The sequence below is a fragment of the Nelusetta ayraudi genome, unplaced genomic scaffold (assembly GCF_046127955.1).
Source record: "Nelusetta ayraudi isolate G7.1 ecotype Tasmania unplaced genomic scaffold, CSIRO-AGI_Nayr_v1 ptg000151l, whole genome shotgun sequence".
Taxonomy (NCBI): Eukaryota; Metazoa; Chordata; class Actinopteri; order Tetraodontiformes; family Monacanthidae; genus Nelusetta; species Nelusetta ayraudi.
Window position 1 is genome coordinate 717,353 of NW_027466201.1, and position 19,436 is coordinate 736,788.

The 19,436-nt window shown below is 46.8% G+C and overlaps 1 protein-coding gene across 2 annotated transcripts in view; it reads right to left on the reverse strand.

Annotated features, from left to right (window-relative positions):
* eva1aa (eva-1 homolog A, regulator of programmed cell death a) overlaps nt 1–19,436 on the reverse strand; it is a 69,064-nt gene that overhangs the window by 32,356 nt on the left and 17,272 nt on the right. For both annotated transcript variants that reach the window (XM_076013426.1, XM_076013425.1), the window contains exons 2-5: nt 16,498–16,721; nt 14,812–14,935; nt 12,232–12,384; nt 4,152–4,295 (exon numbers count right to left, since the gene is read on the reverse strand). In XM_076013426.1, coding sequence (XP_075869541.1) covers nt 4,152–4,295; nt 12,232–12,384; nt 14,812–14,935; nt 16,498–16,721 — 645 coding nt within the window. The remainder of the gene's footprint in view (nt 1–4,151; nt 4,296–12,231; nt 12,385–14,811; nt 14,936–16,497; nt 16,722–19,436) is intronic.

Genomic DNA, 19,436 nt, shown 5'->3' on the forward strand with positions numbered 1-19,436 from the left:
TAATCATAAAAAAAACTCCCAGAAATTGATCAGATGTCAAGAAGACAGAATATTTAGCTCTTTATTTACAGCCTCCTTCAGAAATGCTAGGATTTGGCTTCCTGGAAGGCTAAAGACGACCACCAGGTGGCCTCAGAGGGCACAGCAAACACCTGTCTTGAGAATTGGTGCCCTTTGCGACATCACAAAGGGCAGATCGTGAGATTTAAACTGCAGTAGTAGCCCTTTTCTAAAAACACATCGAGGCTACAAATTGGTTTCTTACACTGTCATCGACATAACTTCAGGGATTACATTTCCATTTGGTTTCAGCCACAGCTATGAAAATCCCTATGTCCCGCCCCGGTCCAAAGTCTTCCTTCATTTCTCCAGACCCCAGGTCCCACATTAACCTGCTAAGCGCAGCAATTAATCCGTCTCCCCTCCGAGGATCAGACCTGCTTTGCTCAACCTCTCCTTCCTCCTGAAAGACGGCTCCGGCCTCTCCTCGGGAGGTGTCGACCGAGTCATCCATCACAACGCGGTGAACTCTGGAGGGGGGAGTTTAGCGGAGGGGGTCAGCGTTATCTTTCAGTGAGGTCTGCAGGTTTATTAATGTCCCCCCCCCCCCGTGGGGGGCAGGGCCCTTAAACACGGGCGTCCGCGCTCATCGCGGATGTTCATGAATTATTAGTCGTCAGAAATTCGAAAGCTGCAGGATGGACCTCGGATGTCAAGCGGAGGAAGCACCAACTTGAGACAAAAAAAAAAAAACATAACCGATTGACAGGCAGTAATTAGGTGGGAAGTCGTTCACTCTGGACACTTCAAGCAGCAAAGTGAAAAAAACAAAAACAAAAACCGCATAACAAAAACGCCACAGCAACATGAAGAAACTTCAAAGTGGACCGTATTGGAACCTCGGCTGTTTGATGAAAGTGCCTGGAGCGGCCTCACTCATCAATCTCCGCCATGTGGATTTGGGTGTAATTTTAGCTGATGAATAGTTTGCGCGGCAGAGCTCATTCTAAACAGAGTCGTCGTGCACTCGGAGCCCCACGTCGGCGCTGCCCGCGGGCCGTCTTTTGACAAACAAACAAACCGCGGGGGCCTTTCTCCATTGGGACTGGATGTAAACCAAGCCTGACTGTGTGTGTGTGTTTATGTGTGTGTGTGTGTGTGTGTGTGTGTGTGTGTGTGTCAGAGAGATCTGCTGGGAGAGCGATGGCAGGTTCCGCACCATTTGCTGCTCTGTTATTTGCGAGGAGAAGGTCCAACCACCTGGGGCCGTGTGAGGAGGATGCCGGGAAGCTCGCAGTCATGACGGCTTTATAAATCACACCGGGGCCCAGAGTCCATATACAGTAGTTAAATCTTGCACTTGTACTGCACTTAAAGCCTCGCGTTGTTGTTTTTATCTGAGCCAGTGAGACAGTTGTTGTTACACTCTTTATGCTGTGGGTGTCGCTGTGTTCCGGTATTGTTTGTGGTTTAGGGGGTATAAAGGTAGCCATGTCACTGTTGTCGTCAGGTGTTTTTGACCCGGAAGAGCAAACGGTTTTTGACCGCTCTACCGCGACATGTTTGTTTTGTCTGCTTGGGAAATTGGAACTGGAATAAATGTGGAAAGCCCTTCTTTCATCATACGAGAGGTGTAAGGATCGTCTTTCCCGGAGCAATATATAGCAACACTAGCGGGCGCGTTAGCCAGGTAATTTAGGGTCAAACAAAAGAAGAAGCAAAGCACTAGGCTTCGCTCCTACACCGAGTCTGAGGCCTTTTCTCGCTTCTTCAGAAGCCTCAAGGTGTCGCTACCTGGCTCAACCTCAGCCTTCCGAGTTTATGATTCCCGACGGGGCCTTCGCTCACAAAGCGTTTTCGCGGCGCTCTCTCCCAGACGATGTGCGCCTCGGCCAGGTTTCGGAAAACATTCCGTCTGGCAGGTTTCTTGGCAGGCTCTCGGAAGCCCCTGGAATAGCCCCAACGCAACAGGGGGGCTGTAAAGGGGTCAAGTGGGTTAGCACCTCCTTCACTGCACGTTTTTAGTGGTATAGCGAGTCACACATATGCACAAACACACTTAAGTGTCCTTCACGGCAGCGATGCTAAACCAGTAGGGTCGTGGACCGGAGAGGAAATAACTGCCATACTTAAAGGTCCAGTGCGTAACATTTTTGCTTGATTCATGATTTTATATTGGTAAAAGCTCAACATACTGCCCATAAATACATTCATAAAAGTGTGTATTTGTAGTACAATAAAAGTAACTGGGTTTTTATACCATTGGAACGGTTTTCACATATACAAGAATATACATAGAGGAAGACTTTTGCTCCTAGTTAGCTGCCATCTAGTGGCAACATTCTTCAAGACAGCCCGTAAAGACAGTGTCCCTAAATATGAAACTGTAAGATGTTTTATTTTGAAAAATAATCAGATGTTCTTTCAGTTTCTTCAACCTTTGCCTACTGACGCACGTCGAGACGCTTGTCTCTGTCACACGAAACAGCAAAACGAAACATAGAAGCTAGCTAGCATGTTTGAGACGACAACAACGAGTCAAGGGTTTTTCTGCAGTGATGGCAACCAACACTAGATCAACGCAATAGGCCGCACGTAAAAGATCACACTCGTTGCAGAGAAACAAGCTAAAGGCTCCCACTGATTCACCATTGCCAAAATTTTAAAGGCCCGTCTGGGAAAATACCGTGACGCATAAAAATCTGAGGGCTGCGAGCGCTACACAGCGCAGGCGGTATGTTTTAAAGTTTTAAACACACGCTTGCGCACACCAACACAAGTCAATCATGTGGAGACAGACGTCTTCGGCCGTCGGCTTCCACACAAGCGGGGTCGAACCCCCAGCAGGCCGCGCTGGCCCGACCGCCGACGAAAGTGGAACCTCGCTCGCCACAATTACTACGTTCGCTGGAGCCTGAGGGCGAGCGGTGACCTCATGTCTGCAGCCGGGCCACACCGACAGAACCCGCGTTCGCCCCCCCCCCCAGCCGACCGACTCCCACCGCAGACCAGCAAACCCACCGCTGGGTCGCTATCTTATTGAATATTGACGGCGCCGCTGCCGCCGCTCAGCATTCCTCGCACGTTCAGCGACCCGAGTCGGCACCAGAGCTGAGCGTCGTCTTATCAGCCTGAGATAAGGAGGGTCAGACTGAGATTCAAGACAAACGAGTCTATTACGTTTCCGTCCGTGGTGAGCGGTCGCACCCAGAGGTGGGAAGTAACAAAGTAAAAAAAAAAAAAAAGAAGTTTAGTTTTTCTTTTTACTTTTACTCCCGACATTGGCACACAAATATCTGTACTTTCTTCTCCTTACATTGGAATAACATGCGTGTTTTTGTGTTTAAAATATACAATTCTGTTAAATGTACCGGTAAGTGCATTTCAGAACCTGCATTTCCTTTCTTGAGTTGAAAGAATATTTTTTAGTTTTGCCAGTGTACTTTGAGCACAACTATGTGTACTTTTACTCAATTACAGAGTGTGAACACTTTTACCACCTCTGGCTGCATCTGATAAAGGATTGACGAAGTTGTGAACGGCGATGAGACACAAAGCATTTGCAGACATGGAACAGAGTTGCTAACCCTAAAAGCCAGAAAATAAAAATGGCAAAAAACAGAGCAGCCCTGGTGCAATACTCAGCTCAGGAAGTGAAAAAATGCTGCTGAAGGAGAGAAAAAACAACAACACTGCAAACACTATGATTAGTTAGAACAATCCTTGAAGAAAAGTGTCCATGAAAAACTGCCTGAAACTAAGTGATCAGTTCCTGAGGCTGGAGGCACATTTTAGTGCGTTTGCGTGCGTGCGTGCGTGTGTGTGTGTGTGTTCCTCCAAGTGTGCGGTTAATCAATTACAGCCTTGACAGGTCAGGTTTAGCTCCATGGGTGGGGGATGAAAAATAAAAAAAAGAAACAACATTCGTCTTAACTGTCAGCACATGAGAAAAGTGCGACCGCACAATGACGACGTAACGCTAAATCTACATAGTAATATGTAATAAAATGTTACGCTGAGATAAGTTTGTAAGAGAGTTTTTTTTGCCGAGGCTATAAAAAAAAAAAAAAAAAAAAAAATGGCAAGCGAAGCATGAAAATGGGACAATGTCGCCCCCTGGTGGCAGGAACAAAAAGGGTCCGGGAACTCACCGCAGGTGTAGATAACGCTGAGGTACTTCCTGGTGCCGGCGTAACACGGATCTCCGAAATCTCGGGTGGAGGCTCGGACCTGACAGCTCGTCTTGCCCTGACAGCGAGCGGTGAGAACCTGCAGCGCCAAGGACGACTGGCAGTCTGGTGGACAAGGCATAGGGAGGGCGTTCAGTGCACAAAATGATTTTACACAGCAGCAACAACAGCAACAACATCTCATAAGAGAAGCTAGCAGTCTCTCTTGAAGTGTTTTTTATTTATTTATTTATTTATTTTTTAATTTAATTAATTAAATAATTAATTAATTTTTCTTTTTTTGTGCGTCTTTTGAATCAGACAGCAAAGTATTTATTGGAAACAGGCTAGTAGCATAGCATAACTGCAGTTATGTGCTAATGGATACCTGCAAACGTTACACATTGACCCTTAAAAATTTGACATCATATGACACAACATGTACCTGTGGACCCACTTTTTACGTAAATACAAATGGTTATCGCTCACAAATGTTTATGTATGTATATTAAATTTAATTGTAGTGACTTTAATTGAAAGAATACTTTTCAACCCAATTTCTTGCCAGTAGATTTTCTTGAAATGGAAGTTGAGGGAGCCTTTAAAAATATGTCTTTTTTAAATTGTTATTATTGCAGGGGAGCACAACTCTTGTATGTTGTTGATGGGCACACACACATGCACACACAAATATGAAAGTGATCTCAACTCGAATGGTGGAGCCTCTATTTCTCTATATAACAGACACACAGAAACCTTTTTTAGGGCCTCGCATTGTCCACTGGATACCTGATCGTGTGTGTGTGTGTGTGTGTGTGTGTGTGTGTGTGTCACGACCAGACAGAGTAATGGATGCGGCTCACATACATCATTTTTAAACAGCTGCCAACTCTTTCCGACTCTCTTCTGCAGGGGTGTGTGTATAGACAGACGAGGCACTTGACTTCCCTTTTCTGCTCTTCCTTCCTTCCTTCCTTCTTTCCTCACAGTAATGACACCACAACAGAAGACGACACCCTGGCGAGTTCCACTTAAAAGACCGACACTCAAGCTGCACGCCTATTTTAGCATTTTGTTCTAAAGAAAGGCTGCGAGATTGATGTTTATATTATTTGTTTATTTTAAACACACATTATTTTAAACATTAATTTGAGTTATAGATCATTATTATTTGATTTTTACCTTTTTATCATTGTTGATATTAGTAAAAGGGTCTGTTGTAGGTAATAATGATATGATATAATGATAATGGGGAACAGACTCAAACTACTAAATTACTTAAAAAACAAAACAAAAGAAAAAACAGTCTTACATAGCTAATAATAGCTAAATCAGGAGCAGGTGAGTGAACCAGAAAGCTGTGACATGGGCGCAAGTTTAGCTTTGTAATAGATCACCCAATGATTCCTGAGCTGCTCACTGCTCCCTCAGGGGATGGGTCAAATGCGGAGGACAAATTTCACATCCTTTGGGATGTGACAATAAGTGGGGCTATAACCTTTGAACTTTAATCCTGAATGTGTAAAATTGCCTAGTAGCCAAGTCAGAAGCCGACTGTGTACCTTAAATTGTGGCAGAGCGCAGAACTCTGGGGATCAAATCAGCCCAAAGAGAGCTAATGAAGTCTCCAGACACTTGTGCTCAGTCACGGAATGGCACCCGGTATGGGTCGAGGTCACCGAAGCCTCTCACGCTTTAATGCACCCCGTGACAAAAACCCAAAACAAAACAGCAAAGATCAGCCTTTGAAAACGGACACTGCTTTTGAACGGTGAACCCCCGGTGCACCCCGGACAGAGAAACTACCAGGCATCAGAGAGGTAGAAGCTGGCTAAAGGTTCGCCTCACACGTCAACAGGCCACAAAAAATTACGGCTCGGGGTTAAAAGGGCACATTTCCCGGTCAGCCCTGGAACTTTAGAGAGGGCAAGCGGCCAGCAGCCTGCGGCGGTCTGCGGCGTCAGTGCTGCCGCTGCACCGGCTGGACAGGCCGCCAAACTGAGCGGTGCGCTCCTGTCTTTCGGGTTGTCGCAGCAGCGACCAATCGGGGACTGTGCCTCAGCTTCCTGGCGGAACTAGATTCCCATTAAAAGCAGATCAAGGGCCGGCTGCGGAAAACTTCTGAAGAATGTGAACCTGCCTGCAGAGAGGTTAAGGCACCCCCCCAACCTCTCCTCACCGCCGGCTGCCGGAGCTGACACAGTAGAATTCCTCAACAGGAAACAGTGACGTGGAAGCCAGTGTGAAAAAAACACAGAGTAGAGCTTCATCGCCAGTCATCTATCTATCTATCTATCTATCCATCCATCTATCAAGTTCAAGCAAAATACTGCAAAAAAATCTTGAGAAATTGCACATAAACTCTAAGTAGCGTCAGTCATACAGGTACACTAATAACTAATAAACAAGTTAATGTAAAACACTGAAATAAGTGAAAATGGACGCTTGATTTATTTGCCATTTGCCAAGTAAGCATAGAATAGAACAGACCTTTATTGTCATTGAGCAAAGTGCAAAACGAAATTAAATACAATGTATGCATCTGGCAAAGGCAAATCGGCTGGGTTTACACGTCAACAAAATACAACAAGTGTGCTGCTCGGGTCTGAGCTGATTCCTCTCTTTCCTTCTCTCCTCACCGGACTCCCGTGGGCTGGCTCGTTATTGCGCTAAAGACTTTCCACGCTGACAAGGAAAGGCACTGACAGATGGGGCCCCACTGGCTGCAGCTTAGATTCTGTGAACGGGTGATTAGTAAAAGGGGCAGGAGGCCGAAACCCGCTGGACTTCCAGAGAGAGAAGAAAAAATGGAGACACGCGTTTGCTCTCAATTCCCCTCAACTTCTGTCCGCGCTAACTGGATTCCTCATGTTTCAGAGAGCATTGGAGCATCGGAGGGAGGCCGCATGTTAGGTGTTTAGGAGACAAAGCCAGGCTGCGATGGTTTGGTCACGTAGCAAGAGTTAAAATACTGTTGGAACTAGCAGGCAGGAGGACTGGAGGAAGACCAGAGAGATTTATGGATGCATTGATGGAGGACATGAAGGTGGTTGGTGTCAGAGAAGAGGCTGCAGAGGATAGGGTTTAGATGGAGGCATGTGATTGGCTAAGGCCACCACTGAGGGGAACAGCAGAAACGAGAAGAGGAAGGAGAGACGGAATTCCTTGTGTCCCAATTCAAGGATTTCCACACAAAAAGTATACAACAACTCACAGACACACACACACACACACACACGCTAACAAGCATGAATAACCCATGATACCTCTAACCTTTACCCCCGATCCCATCCAGCCTGCCCGTGCTCAACAAGGACAGGCCTATATGGTCCAGAAGAGAAGAGCCACAGTTAGCAGAGGAAGTGGGGGGGGTTTCCTTAACGGGTGCTTTCACCCATGGGCAATCACAGAGGTCGCTCGCAAAGAAGCGCGAAACAAAAGGACACAGGGTCCAGGGCCTGGAGATGTCGCTCTGAGGTTCCGTACCAAGCCACCGACTGGCTAAGGGTACCAATGTACCTGACCTGACCACCAGGTGTTGCTAGTGGCTCAGCTGCTGCAAGTGCAGCAATAGAACAAGAACAACAACACAAACAGCCCCACAACTAAATAATGATAATAATACAAACAGCAAAGAGATTTTAATGACAGTTCACAGTTATACAACAATTCCACAACAGCTTTTTGCCTGAGCTTACCCATACTTCTACCCAGACAACAGGATATTTAGCCCCCAGTTTACAGCCTCCAGCACAAACACTCGACTTTCTACTAAAAGTCTTTGTTGTGCCTTCCTCAGGGATGAAAAAAAACATGAGTGAGTCTGACAATCTATGAGGCTGGACCCACCTGTTTCAAAGGTTGGCGCTATCATGAACTTTGGAGAGAAATATGTACAGTTTTGTCGCTCCTGCAGCATCGCAGGGTTGTTTTATCGCACACTTTCTGAAAAGCGAAGTGACCAGAAGAGGTAAAAGATTCAAAAACTTCATTCTTTTCAATTCATTTCACTTCATTCTGGAAAGATTGCCACAGCAACCCTCCGTAGGAGACATCCAACCAGGTCTATCGAATGGCCTTCCAGGAAATTCTGACAACAATGGACGGACAACCCTGTCAAAAGTCCGCGAGTCCACTTCTGCTCTGACTCACCGGCGACACGTATCATTTCATAGGGAGGCTCGAGCCATTGTTGGCGGATTAAAAGCCTTTGTGCGGCGGAAGAGGGACTTTCGGTGGCCGTGACAAGGGTAAACGGACCTGCACACGCTGAGAGCCCCCTGCAAAAAAAAAACCCATCAATGAAGTTGACAACACGCATGTCCCCGGACAGATATGCGCGTTGTAGATTTGTTTGTAAGCCGATAGGAGGTTATTCCTGGAGTCGCTCGCACCAAATGGGTCAACCGCGAGCATGTGTGCCAATGAGCATGTGAGCGTGATATTTAATACACACAGCAGCAGCGACCCTTTTGCGCAGAATTGTTATCGAGGCACTGTTCGACAACTGGTCGTCAATGCCATGAAATCAACGTCAATAGCGACTCGCGCTTCCGGGTTGTAGCAGCTTTCCCACAGAAAGAGACAGCGGGAGAAATTTATATCCAATTCAAAAACAAAGTGGCAACTCTGTCTTGTTGCCATTTCGCCTTTTACGGCAAATAGAAGACAGAGGGGCGCAACGGATGGAGTTACAACGAAGAGTCTCGCAACTCGTGCAACAACTGGAACACGTGTCCCAAAAGCCAAGCATTAAAAAGCGGAACCGCGGCAGCTGTGGGTGCTCGGTTTTCAAAAGACACGTGCGATCGTACGTGGGACCAAGAAACCGGAGCTCTCGTTTTGAGACGTCTTCCGAGAGTCAAAAGTGAAAATGCGACGGCCTTTAGAAGGGGAAGGGGAAGGGGGAAAAGGGGGCGAGGGCTCAGACCCCTGCATGCCAGGCACGGGGGGCTATTTAGATGTCAAGAGGTGTGTTTGATGGTAATGGGGCAGATGAGAGAGGAGGGCTGAGGTAGGTCCCCCCACCCCCGCCCCGCGCTTTGAGGAATCTCCACCGCCGCCAAGACCTGTCCGACTGCACCTCTGCAACCCCACCCCAAATCCGACGAGCAGGCACGATCAAAGGAGGCTTACCTTGTGTGTGCACATGCCTCTGTGCGCACTTGTTTTGGGCCCATATATTTTTCCGGGGCTTTGTCTTTGACAAGCACTCGGGTAGTTTTACACAATGGTGGGCAAACGGCCCACGGTAAATTTCAAGCTACCGCCTCTCCTCTGCGACGCTAGAATCGTTTTTTTTTTTTGAGTGGACAGGAGACAGTTGGTGGCTGCGGTTGAAAAAAAATAAAAAAAAACAACCCACACTGACTACATGCATAGGTCACCTGGGCAGGTGCAGTGAGCACTGTGATTTGAGCTGTGCATTTGAAACCACAGGGAACCGAGAGGGCGGCAAAGTTTGAGAGATTAATGCGACTTACTTTGATTGCACATTGAAACATGCATTTAAAGAGAGGGAGAAAAAGATGGTCAAAATAAGCACGAGATTAAGTCTAAGATTATTAAATACAGAGTCTCACACGTGCACGCAAGACCCCTAAAATTAAGGCATGAAACTGGGGAGGGGGAGTTTTAAGAATTAATTGACGGTGTGTGTCTGTGCTGTCACTCAAGACATGCTTACTTCCTGCTCCGGTGACACGAGAGCACCATAAAAGACATAGCCGAAGGGGAAGAATCTTACTGGCGCACCACTGCTGCCTGGAAGAGCCTCAAGATGCGTGTGCTGGGCTCCAGTGGGCATGTATGCAAGTTTTTCAAATCCTGTAGATTTATTTCACATATGTAAAGGGGAAACAACAACTTGATATGTGGGTGAAAAATGAATCACATTAAAATATTAATCACTTCAAAGCAGGTTGGTCAAATTTGGTACAGCTAGTTTTGCTAGCTTGAGGCTATTCTGTTGGTGCGAGGTGGAAGATTAGCCAGCAGCTACACACTTTAGTATTTAACAAATCTGCCAAAAACTTTTACTTGCTAAAACTCTTGCCAGTGCCAGTCGGGTGTAAAGTAAAACCATTTCCACAAAGAAGGGCTTTAGGCTCCAGTCTCAGCTCTTCTCTTAATGTGAAAGTGTCCTTCCGGTTGAGATAAAACTGCTTCAAGCATCCATGCTAGTATCTTCTTCATTGTCTTCTTCTGTGGTTTACTAGGGTAGTTTGGAGCAGTTGCTTCTTGCTTTTGCCACTTCTGTGCCGACAGTCTCAGACTTATGATAAAACTTCAAAGACTGACTGGATTGATGATGTTGTCTTTCCCCACACTTGCACGAGAAATAAATCAGGGCTTTGCGCTTGTAGCCATTTGTGTAGCACTCAGTGTCCAGAGGATGTTACTTTACACAGGGCTAACTTGATCCGGCAGGATACATCACCCTCTAATCTGGCCTTTGTACAACTGTAACAGAAGAGTCCCTTTTCCCCGCATGGCTGTGAGAACCCAGCTACTGTATTTAATCCCCAATCCGAAACCAGATATCAGGGCAGCCCCGTATCATCCGTTACACCTACCTGCCGCACATTCCTGGTCCACCTGGCTGAGATCGCTATAAAGCAAATCTTTTTGTGAGTCCCCAGTAGATCGTAGCGACAGACACGCACACACATGAATTTGCATTTGAGCCACAAGCCATGCCTTATGCCGTGATAACCTGCCGACCGAGGGCAGTGGAAACCCCTTCGACCCACCACTGGTCGGGCCGTGTCCTTAAATACGCTGCTCCCTCAGAAACTTTGGGCAAAGCAAACACGCAACAGTTAATTTGCACCTGCCCTCGCTACTGATTTACCAGGCCCAAAAAGCCTCAGCGTCCATTTCCTCCTATACATTAACGAGACAAAGGCAGCACCGGCCGAAGAGAAACAAATGAGGCGGGCAGCTGGGGCCACCACGGTAGCTGTGGTTCAGCTAATAATGTCACGGACCACAGCAGAATGTCGTTAACATTCCCCTAAACAAGGGGCGAAGGGACATCTGGATACCCCGTCCTCACACACACACACACACACACACACACACACACACACACACACACACACACACACACACACACACACACACACACACACACACACACACACACACACACACACACGCACACACGCACATATTTGGAGGCAACCCAATACGCTGTGCAGGCCAAACTTTGTGCCTCAGATGACAGAGACACCTGATCTACATCCCACCACAATTCCCCTGGCGATGTGTGTTTGTGTGGGTTTTACCGGAGCTCGACTGGCGGTTTTCTGTATCTCAAGCATGCTTTCGTAACAAGGTGAAGACATTTCAGCTGGCGGCATGCTTCCTAAAATGTTAATCGGGAGCCTGAAATTCCCTGAAAATGCAGACGTCAAGGACGGATGTGGCAGGGGCCAAATGTAGTTCCAGAGAAAATCAAGGCAAAGCATGATATACTGATACACGCAGACGACATCATTGAATTCAAAGGAAGATAATGAAAGAGCGATTTGACAGGAGTTATGAGCACTGCAGCACTTCGAGTGCCGACATGCAAAACTCATTAATGAAACTTCATTCTTTCCATCGTCTGGTGGAACATCAGGGAGGTCTAGGAACTATTGATAAAATCCAAGCCTAGTGTAACCTGACTTTTAAGTCAACTCAAGTTATTTATGTGCTAACGCGTTAGCAAGACAAGAGGACTCATTATGACCTCATGCAAAGGCAGGCCGAGTTTATTAGCATTCCCAGCTTGTGTCTTCATGTAAAAAGAAAAATCCCAGTCCTCTCCTGACCTCAGACTGAACTCAACATAGAGGCTTTGAATTGAAGCAGGCATGTATTGTGTTATTGAATGTACCTTAAGAATTGTCCTTTGTTAACCTTTACAGTACTAGAAATCACAATCGGTCTTACCACTCATTAATTGCAGCTTTGTGCAGTTGATCAGCTTGCCGAGTAAGCTACAAACCAGTTCGGATAAAAGTGTACTAACGACACACAATGTAGCAACCAGACAAAAAACGGGAAGCCTTACCGACTGACGGGGCCCTCCTGTGGTGCAGCGGGCACTCAAGGGTCCCCTGTTGACTCCGGCCGAACATGGCGGAGTAAACGGCAATCTGCATTCCCCGCTTGCAGCTCAGCTTCATCCTCTCCTCCTCGCACACCACCTTACTCTTGTACTCGTCTGGAAATGGGGAGGAAAAGCTGGCATGAATGTCACCAAAAAAACAAAAAAAAACAAGGCTAAGTGGCAACAAACACCTGCTTCTTCTGGAAAAGTTAGAAATCCAGACACCGCTTCCAAATTGCACAATGCGGTTGGTGTACTTTAAAGTAGTAAACTTACAATGAGACCGATTCATTAGTCTCAGTTTTTCACTGAGGTGCCAAAACAAACCGACTCCCTGCACTTCCCCGGCAGCAGGCCGCAGTTACAATTACTGAACCGCCGTAACAAAGGCTACAACAGGACAGCCAGTGTTCTATTGGCAACGTAAAGTCACAATGGAGGTGCAGAATATTCTGTATTGTTTTCTTTCACTGTTAACTGCAATATGTCATTAGCATTGAGCGGACACATGCACGAACACGACGACCTGGCCTAGACGGCAAACGAGGGGTAGGAAATCAACACATACGCACGCACGCACGCACGCACGCGCGCGCGCACACACACACACACACACACACACACACACACACACACACACACACACACACACACACACACACACACACACACACACACACACACACACACACACACAGGGCCTCTGTATCTAGTACAGAAGTATGCGGTTCGGGACGATTCTGTGTGGGCACTTGAAATAAATCAGTCTTTTCCCATCGCGGTGAAAAGGCCCAGGAAACGAAGGCTTCACAGGAAAGACGCAGGCCGGAATGGGATTGGGTTGCTCGGCGTGTAAGACATGTAGAGCCACGCAGAGGCATTCCTCGCGCACATCCAGCCACAGTGACCTGTGACAGCCGGAGCAGCTCCGCCGGGGCCGACAAATAAAAACACAAGCAGCAGCTCCATGTGGGGAGTGCAGCAGGAATGCAGAGAGAGAGAGAGAGGGAGAAAAAGAGAGGGCAGGGGAGGCTGAGGAAGGGAGGGGAGGGGTCACGGCGACAGAATCTCTCTCCCTCCATCCTCCCTCCTCCGTCCACCTCTCCTTTCAGAGGCAGTGACACCTGCCCGTCGCACCTCACTGCCACGCTATGTTCCTTCCCCAAACCCCCCACCCTCAACCGAGGTGCCATTGGTTAAGTGACGGAGAACAAAGAGCTGCTGATTGGCCCCGGGCTCCAGCGTGGGGAACGGGGAAAAAAATGAATAAAAAAAAGTGAGGAAGGAGGGAGGGAGAGAGAAAGGGAGAGGGGGATCAGCGGATTAATGCCCACTCCTGGTCACTCTGGTGTGGCTCGGCTCAGCGCAGCAATGAGCCATGAACAGACACTGGCGTCCGGGCGGGATTACTACGCTGCTGCTGCGGCTCCCCGCTGGAGTGATACTCTTAACTTCCTGGCTCACGTAGAGAAAGGCCGCAGCGGGATAAAGGCAGGGAGGCACGCAAGGAGATTTTTTCCTCCCCTCCCGCCTCCTTCTTTTTTTTTTTTCTTCTTAGCTTTGAATGAAGGAGGCTGAGGCAGAGGTACTTGTTTTGTGCTTCAAGCAGGTAGCAAAGTTCTTGCAAGTTGGATATATGTACCTCGCAAAGTTCTATATTCCAGATGCTGCAATAAAAATATATGCAACAAAGGAAAAAAAAAAAAACAGCACCGCCGACCTCAAAAATAGTTTAATTCATTGCACACTGAGGAATAATTTTTCACTGAATTTTATTTACATGAACAACTTGTTTGGCAGTTTTCTTCTCCTGGTTAAGGTTCTCAGAAGAAGCAAACTGAAAAATACAAGCAATGTAATTCAGTCAGAAAAACAACACACTGAAGGTCCCACATCATGCAAAACTTACTTTTCCAAAGTTTTCGAGTAATAAATCATATTGCATGGCCCTGGCACATTTGTGACCTAGAGTTGAGGAGTGCTCTTTGTGACATCATAAAGGGCCTCAACATCTCTCAACGTTAGAGATCAGACCCCAAGCATCGTTTTTTGGAACCATTCTGACACGAGAAAAGCTGTTTTCTGGACATGTACAGTTTTTATTTTCTCATCAATTCAAAGTGCCGGGCGGCTCCACCACAATGAAAATTAGAGAGTTGAAAATGGGTGTAATATTGGACCTCTAACCGAGTCCCATCAACATCACCAGAACAAACAATGACTTGTTGTCATTGCTCAAGCGGTTTAATTTTTTTTTAAATAGTTCCACATCCAATTCATGTGGGGGCTATTAAGTCACAAGAGGATGTTAAAAACAAAGAAGAGCCTTGAACTTTCATTTTAAGCAGATGGCCTCGAATGATCGGTCCCCAGCAAGTTTAATAAAGTGCAGCCTAACCAGATTCCCAACATGGATTTCCTTTGATTGTTGACGCTGCATTGTTCCGATGGTGCATTTTGGACGGGGGATAAAGTTTTACATGGAGGCGGGGCGGGGACAGCAAAGCATGATGTGTTCGGTCGGTCTATGTTAGGACTTACTGGGTCTGCATTTATACCAGACAATGAGGTATTTGCTGCTGCCAGGACACTGGTTGGTCCCGAAGACGCGGCTGTTGACGAGGACTTGACAGCTTCTTCTGTCCTGGCACTCGTCCAGCATTTTCTTGGAGACAAAGAGTGACAGAGAGAAGGGGCAGAGGGAGGTTAGAGGGAGACGGCGGTGAGACTGGGAGCGGGCGGACCTGAGGCCGCGGCCGGTCGGCTGCTGGTGGTGGTGGTGGGGAGTGGGGAAGGAGTGAATGGAAGGGAAATCTTTCCCAGGCATCTTTTTGCCTCTCTGGTGGTGTCGACGCTGCAGTGAGATCTCACTCGCAACTGGGAATGACTGGACTCACTTTTAACTACGTCTTTATAATCCTTAAACACAGCGTAGCGCAAAGAAGCATGGTGTCTTTTGCATATTTACCTCGATGCAAAAACAGTATTTTATTGGAACAATGATGATTGATGCTTTTGTAGGAAGGAAATACACACTGGTTTTTAAGTGAGGATTAAAACAATATGAAACACGCATTTGGCAAGTGGCAATATGACTGAAAAGGTTCAAAATCAATACTGAAAAGAAAACGTCGCAAACAAACATGTTTAGACTGGTAGCACAGAAGACGTGGACAACTAGCAAAGTTTATGACAGATTTTGTCCTAACGTGAATTTTTGACTAATAATCAATATTTTGGATGTTGTTTTATTAAAACCATGACCTTTAACCCCAGTCCCCTTGAACACAACTATCACACCTTTAAGATTGAATGAATGTGTAAAAAAGTGTTATACAGCAGGTACCTGTCCAAAAAAAGTCAACAAGACAAATCAGTCTTAGCACAAAGCTAAAAATGTTTTTCCAAGAAGGCTGCAAACAGAGGGCTAAAAATGCTATTTTCAGAGGATCTCCCGAGCTAATTGCTCAGCCTGCTGAATGATAAATAAAGTTCTGAAAGCTGGTGCTATAAAAACTGCTGGGCTTATTAGGTATGAATCTAAAAATGGTATCATTTCAATTACAGCCAACACAACACTCATCGGTGACCTTTCTAAACACACCTTTCAGATCCACTTTTAATAGCGCACCCCAAAAGGTCATGAACAGGTGGTGCAATAGGCTTCCTCAGGGCTGCACTCATGTGGGTGGCGGCAGCAGTCAGTCATTCTCTCACTTTAGGCACAATGTGCCCTCTGTGCCTGCGCATTCACCGCCCTCCCGTCTATTATGGCAACGGAGGGCGCTTGCCGCTGCAGGACAGGCGCACCAAGAATAAACCCCGGGCCGCGGGTGAATGCGGAACAAGACGTTGTTTGTGTGTGTTTGTGTTGGTGGTGCAAAGCCGGGGTTTCGGGTCCGGCTGCATCCCAATTTGGAAGCGGATGCAGAGGCAACAGCCCCATGAAATCGCTTTGTGTGGCTGGAACATGCGAGTCCGGTTCCCCTTTGGAGAGGCTAAATTGCTGGAAAACAACCTGCCCACAAACAACAAAGCATTACATAATGAGTAATTCTCCAAAATATAGCCGACCCGTGAACAAGAGCAGGATCAGGATCTGGTCAGGATTTGTGAAAGAGGAGGAAGAAGAGGAAGGCCGAGGAAATAAGAGGGTCAAAGTCTGGGACACATGCGGTCAGTGCTGATGAAAACTTCCTAGGGAGTCATAGGGAGCCCAAGACTTACCTGCAGTGCTGTTGACACTGAACAATATCGGTCATCCTCCCAATCACGGTAAGGACTGAGGAGGGCCTGGTAGCTCTGAGGGCAGCGCTGGGGGTCCGAGGCGCCTCTCCTTCCATAGAAAGCTGACTGGACGGTGATGGTCGTTCGGGGTGGACAGCGGACGGACAGGAAGTCTCCGTCGCAGGCTCGCTCTGTGTAGTTCTTCAACACTTTGGACATGTAATCTACGAGAGGACACAGTGCAAGAGTGGGTTGAACTACAGCTACGTGGGGTGGACATCAAGCGCTATGGTGTGTTTGGAAATGTGAAGCAATTTGGGGTCTAATGATACCTAAAGTGAACAGTAACAGACTATACAGACACTTAACGATTGGGAGTAAATATTCGGTATCAGCAAGCTTCTCATTCAGTCATTCACCATTTCTATAGTAGAACTGAATAGGACTTGCCGACACAGAAATTACACTTTTTCCGAAAACAAGCACATTCGGTAACTACTGTATAGTGACTGCAGCTACCACCGTTGTCCACTAGGGCATACTGCGAAATTACACTGTTTGACCTGTAGGACCTCTGGTTTTAAAACAGGCTTATGTCTACAATGACTCTAGGACACCTTTGCCATGGTGATACCCTGAAATTGATGACACGCTAACATGCTCATTAGTGTAATTGCTTTCACTAAACTGAATGTTTTTGTCAAGTCCTAACTGCCACGTAATGACCTGCTCATGCTGCGATCTTGCGCAGTGGGTTTCGGTGCAAGCGCCACCTCTCAGAGTTTCCTCTCTGTTCAATAATGGGAGAGTTTTGCGGACATTTTGGTGGAGCTGCACGTCAGCAAGCCCCAACAGATTGCAGGCGTACGTCTAAAAAGACGCCTCTGGGCCAAAAACGCCGCAACAACAATAGGGAGGTAAGAGTGTTGGCCTCCTTAGTTGTTAGTGCCAGCCCTGTGGAAACTATAATACAGTTCCCAGAGGTCTTTATAAAATAAGAGCCGCCGACATTACTAAAACTTAATATAAAGAGACATTTTTAGGGGACTTTCTTTGATGTCTCACTCTGTTGTAATTATCTTTAAACGTAATTAAATGTTACACTTCAACTGAGCTCTTCATAAGCAATTTTGGAATGGGAAAGGTTTAATTTTAACCAGCCAGCAGTAAGCTGATAGGTACTGTATTAATAAATGCAGGCGTCAATCTAACCGTGGCGGGCCACTTGGGAGGATATCAAAGCCCCATGTGCTATTAAAACACTGGAGGCTCTCGGCAAACACGGCTCGACCATTAGGGGTCTTTGAGGGCTGCCAGTCAGCCTGACAGTCACACGGGATAGCTGAACCCCGTCGCAAAAAGCCGCCATTAACATTCCAGCCCTAAGAGAAGGAAAGAGGCAGATAAAGGAGAGGGCTGATCCACTGGGCCACCGTCTTTCTGAAGCATTTAGGTAGTTTGAAGGCAGGGCGGGGATAATCAGACAGAGTGCAGTTTAAAGTACGCATGTATTCATACTCGCTCGGCAATAGTCCGGGTCGGGTGAGTGTCAGGCCTCCCTCTTTTTTAGTGATGTGCAAACACATTTGCGGGGAAGCAAACACGCACACGCCCGCTTACACACGGATCCCAAAGTGGACACAGTGTGATCTAATTCCCAGTGTTTGGTTAGTGTTTGGCAGGGAAGTGGAAATAACACACACACACACACACACACACACACACACACACACACACACACACACACACACACACACACACACACACACACACACACACACACACACTCATACACACAGACCCCCTTATCACCATGGCCACGGTTAAAAAGAGGAAGGGAAACGAGAGGCATTCCCAACCTCCTGCGAAAGGTCAGCCCCTCTGCTCTAAACGGGGAAGGTTATTAAACCACCATTGCTCCCAGTCGCAGGTTCCCACCTGTGGTTGGCTGGGGGTAGGTATAGTGAGCAGGTGCACCATGTGATCCTATTCTGGGGTTCATTTTGGAGATTATTTACATGCTAGGGCGAATTACAAGCATGTGGCCAAACAACCCAAACCAAGGCAGGTGTCCATTATGGCTCAGACTCACAACTAAACCCCATTATAACCGAGATGTGTTTATTTTTTATAGATCAGTTGCTTTGGTAAGAGTAAGCTGAGATGTGACGCGAAACAAGCTTCTGAAGCAATTGACTCTCTTTGTAGGACTGTAAGTGTTTGATTGTTGCAGCTTCACCAGTTAAAGGCCCAGCGATTTAGAAATAGTGGCATCTAATGGCGAGCAGGTGCGCTGCAAATGATGCTACAATGACTGATCTCCCACTTGATCTTCTTAGAGCAGCTGTGATGTCGGACGAAAAATCAGGACACCCTCAGCTGATCTGAGCTTTGCTACTATCGTATGATGTTATAAGTGAATGAAAGTGATGCAGTTATTTACTTATGATGACTTTTACTTCTGATTTTTCCGAAATATTCTCGGGATATTCAACACAAGCTGAACCCTTTAAATGTTACGCAATGGGCCTTTACTGTTATGTCATCTTTGCATAAGCTTTACTAATTTGTAATTTTACCCCATCAGAAAGCATTCGCAGGTCATTTTTGTTCCATTTAGCACAATCAGATCCCTTTAAATGCCGCACCTCAGGCCTGCAGGTGTCGTTCTTTTAATAGCCGGACTAGTTTTTAACTCCGCCGTAATCTACAATAAGTCCTGCTTCGCCTCAAACATTCCACACAGGGTGAGAGAAAACTTGGCATTCCCCTGGTAGCGAGACCACACACACACACACACACACACACACACACACACACACACACACACACACACACACACACACACACACACACGCTTGCATTAGCAACATCAACACAAACAAAGTGGCAGGAACAAGGCCTCTGAAACCTTTGTGTGTGTGTGTGTGTGTGTGTGT